General features: G+C 40.8%; 1 protein-coding gene across 1 annotated transcript; it reads left to right on the top strand.

The window, feature by feature from the left end:
* Positions 1-1,165: 1,165 nt before the first annotated feature.
* Positions 1,166-3,128, top strand: LOC104959526 (beta-adducin-like; the record flags this gene model as incomplete). The annotated part of the gene is made up of 4 exons (XM_010787424.1): positions 1,166-1,246; positions 1,445-1,594; positions 2,127-2,270; positions 3,030-3,128. Coding segments are annotated over 4 exons (474 nt in total), but the record flags the coding sequence as incomplete, so codon positions are not given.
* Positions 3,129-3,231: the final 103 nt, after the last annotated feature.

Genomic DNA, 3,231 nt, shown 5'->3' with positions numbered 1-3,231 from the left:
TAATTTAAAGACATAACGGATCATTAGTACTAAGATCTGCACAAATAAATAAATCTAATATATTTTGTAGGGCTGCCTTAAAAGGTGGGGTAGGTAAGTTTGAGAAACCGGCTCGAGATACAATTTTTGTTATATTCCATGGAATGCTCTTAACATCCCGATAGCAATGAATATCTGAAGTGCTTTGACAAAAAATCCATAACAAAACTATCTTGCTGTGGCGCTGTAAAAAGCACGACCAATCATCTGAGCCGGCCCGGCTAAAATAACTGGATGGCCTACCTGCCTGTCAGCCTTCCATCTGTGCACAAACTTATCTCGTGCCCTCATTGGTCATGTGCGCGTTCGTGTGTGTTGGAGGAGGGGCTCTGTAAGGAAGTGGCCGATTTCTTCCGGCTGTGTATTTTCAAATTCTAGCGCACTCGATCTGGTTTCTCCAAAATGACCCCACCTTTAATTGTGCAGCTTTTTAGTCACGTGTTCAGAATACATATTTGTTCTGGCTGTTTGTGGTCAGAGCTAAACATGAAAAATCTGCTTTGGTCCGAAGTTTTCTCTGGAAGTTTCTCTCATAGCTGGGACTATCTGAGTTGATCGTGGTGCAGTAGATGCTGAAAGAGATATAATGGACTTTGTTGATATAGCTGGCAGCAGTCTTAAAGGAGTGATGACTATCCAAATGCTTCAGATAGGGAGCCGCATTCCTCATAATCTATCTTATAATAGTGTCTTGTGATCTTCATAGGCGGCGCGGGCATACAAATTTACATTACACCTCACTTAGCTCAGTTTTAAAGAGGCTATATCAGCAATAAACATCCACATCAAAACCATATTTTATCTTAACATCGTTATTGTGAACTGAAAATACATTTTGCTGAATAGCCAAAAAGAAATGTTGCGAGAACAGCATACAAAATGTTCCTTATTCGGTGAGCGCGGTGTCCAGTAGTGGGGAGCCACTCAAATGTTAACTCCTGTTTTGCTTATTTTTAATATAACTTTTATATATTTTCTGCAAACATGGTTTCTTGCAAAAGAGTTGGTTATATCTGTTTATGTGCCTTTTGTATTTCAAGTGCAATTTAGGCCAAATTAGAGAGAAATATTTTGACCTTAACACAGTTTTTTCTTAGGTTTTGATATCTTCTCTTCCTCCTGACAGCTGCGTGTTAGTAAAGAACAGGAACACTTCCTGGTGCTGCCACACGGCCTGGCCTACAGCGAGGTGACCGGATCCAATCTGGTGAGTCACACACACACTTTCAAATGTAGGAAATGTGTCAAATTAATGTTATGTTTTTCACTGAAGTCATGGTTAACGCCTCGTGAACATATATCTCTGTTTGAGAGCCTGACTCCTGAATCTGAATCTATGTAATAGTATTTAAGTGAATCTTTTGGTTGGCTTTTTTCACATGCATTTCAAACGGCTTGCTTCCAGGTGAAGGTGAATATCGTGGGTGAGGTGGTGGAGAAGGGGAGCACCAACCTGGGCGTGGACACGGAGGAGTTCAGCCTTCACTCGGCCATCTACTCCGCCCGGCCTGACGTTCGCTGCCTGCTCCACCTCCACACGCCGGCCACCGCTGCTGTGAGTCACTACACAGTTAGCTTTAACTCTGTTTTACCTGTAGGAGACACCATTATACTTCTGATGTTCACGTCCAGATTCAATTAGCTTCAATTAGCTTAACTGGCATTAAAACTAAATGTTACAAGATTACATTTCAACACATCATGGTAACTGAATAGAGCTTGAATGCATCTGCTAACAGCTGTGTTTGATAATGTATGACTATAAGGGAATATACTGTATATACTGTTGGGTGCTTTGATAGTGACTTTACTGAATTAATCATTACAGTAGAATAAGCCTACCATCCAAACTACATATTACTGATGGCGTCGGCTAGGTGTCAGACTCTTGCAAGCAGCTACCGATGTGTATATCTTATCTTATTATAAAGTTGGATGTTATTTCATATTAGCATCGTAACATTTGCAGCGTCTCCTTGTTCTGTTCGGTCTGATAACATGATATCATTGTCCAGCAGGGATTTGCTTGTGAAGCACTTTGTGACACTGTGAACATGAGCTTGTTTTTATGACCTTTTCTAAACCAGGTTTCCTCGATGAAGTCCGGCCTGCTGCCACTGTCCCACGAGGCTCTGCTGGTCGGCGATGTGGCGTATTACGACTACAACGGGGTGATGGAGGAGGAGGAGGACAGGGTGGAGCTGCAGAAGAGCCTCGGTCCGACCTGTAAGGTGAGCGCAACACAAGAGCAAAGACATTTAATCTGAAACACGTGGATCGTTGCCTCAGGTTCCCATGTGGGTTGTTCATCTTCATGCATGAATGAAGCTCAGACTCAAGGTGATGTGATCTCCTCACCGGATTAATTATTGAAGCTGCTGCTGCTTGGAGACTAAATTAGGAGTCGGACTTAGTGTGTCTTATAATACTACGGTTGCATTTCTCCATTACATACAGCTGTTGTATAATCGAATACATGACGGGATGTACCTCATAGTTTGAAGCTCCATTAATAAAGTTCTCATTCAAAGTTAAAATTGTAATGTTGCGCAACTTTTTTTTTTGTTCGAGACCTGCATAGAACTATTAAGTTATTCACCAACTATATGTTAATGTATTTCAAGACATTTTTTAGAAAACAAATTCTCTCATTACATATTTTTTAATTAAATTCTTCCGTTTTTTCTCCTAAATGACAGTAAAAAAAAAGAACAAATATAGAAGGTGCCCTTTTTGCTTTGGGAAAAACTTGAGCGCCATTTTTTAACCTTTTTATGACCGACACATAATAAACATTGTATTATTTATTTAGCATGTCATGCACCATAACAGATTTAAGCTAATGTCCATATGTAGTGTTTGGAAGTCAAAACTAAATTGAAGATTTTTCCTTTTTGTGTTATGACTTCACGACAGACATTCAGCTCAATTTAACAAACCTTTATTTAATCTTCAAACATGAAATAATACTACATTTCTGTCATGTGTAGGTTCTGGTGCTGAGGAATCACGGCATCGTGGCTCTGGGGGAGTCTGTGGAGGAGGCCTTCTACACCATCTTCCACATCCAGGCTGCCTGCCAGATCCAGGTACACACACACACACACACACACACACACACACACACACACACACACACACACACACACACACACTCTCAAACACAGACACACACACTCTCAAACACAGACA

Source organism: Notothenia coriiceps, unplaced genomic scaffold (assembly GCF_000735185.1).
Source record: "Notothenia coriiceps isolate Sejong01 unplaced genomic scaffold, NC01 NC01_scaffold00030393, whole genome shotgun sequence".
NCBI classification, from domain to species: Eukaryota; Metazoa; Chordata; class Actinopteri; order Perciformes; family Nototheniidae; genus Notothenia; species Notothenia coriiceps.
This window is presented reverse-complemented; position numbering and strand designations above follow the sequence as displayed.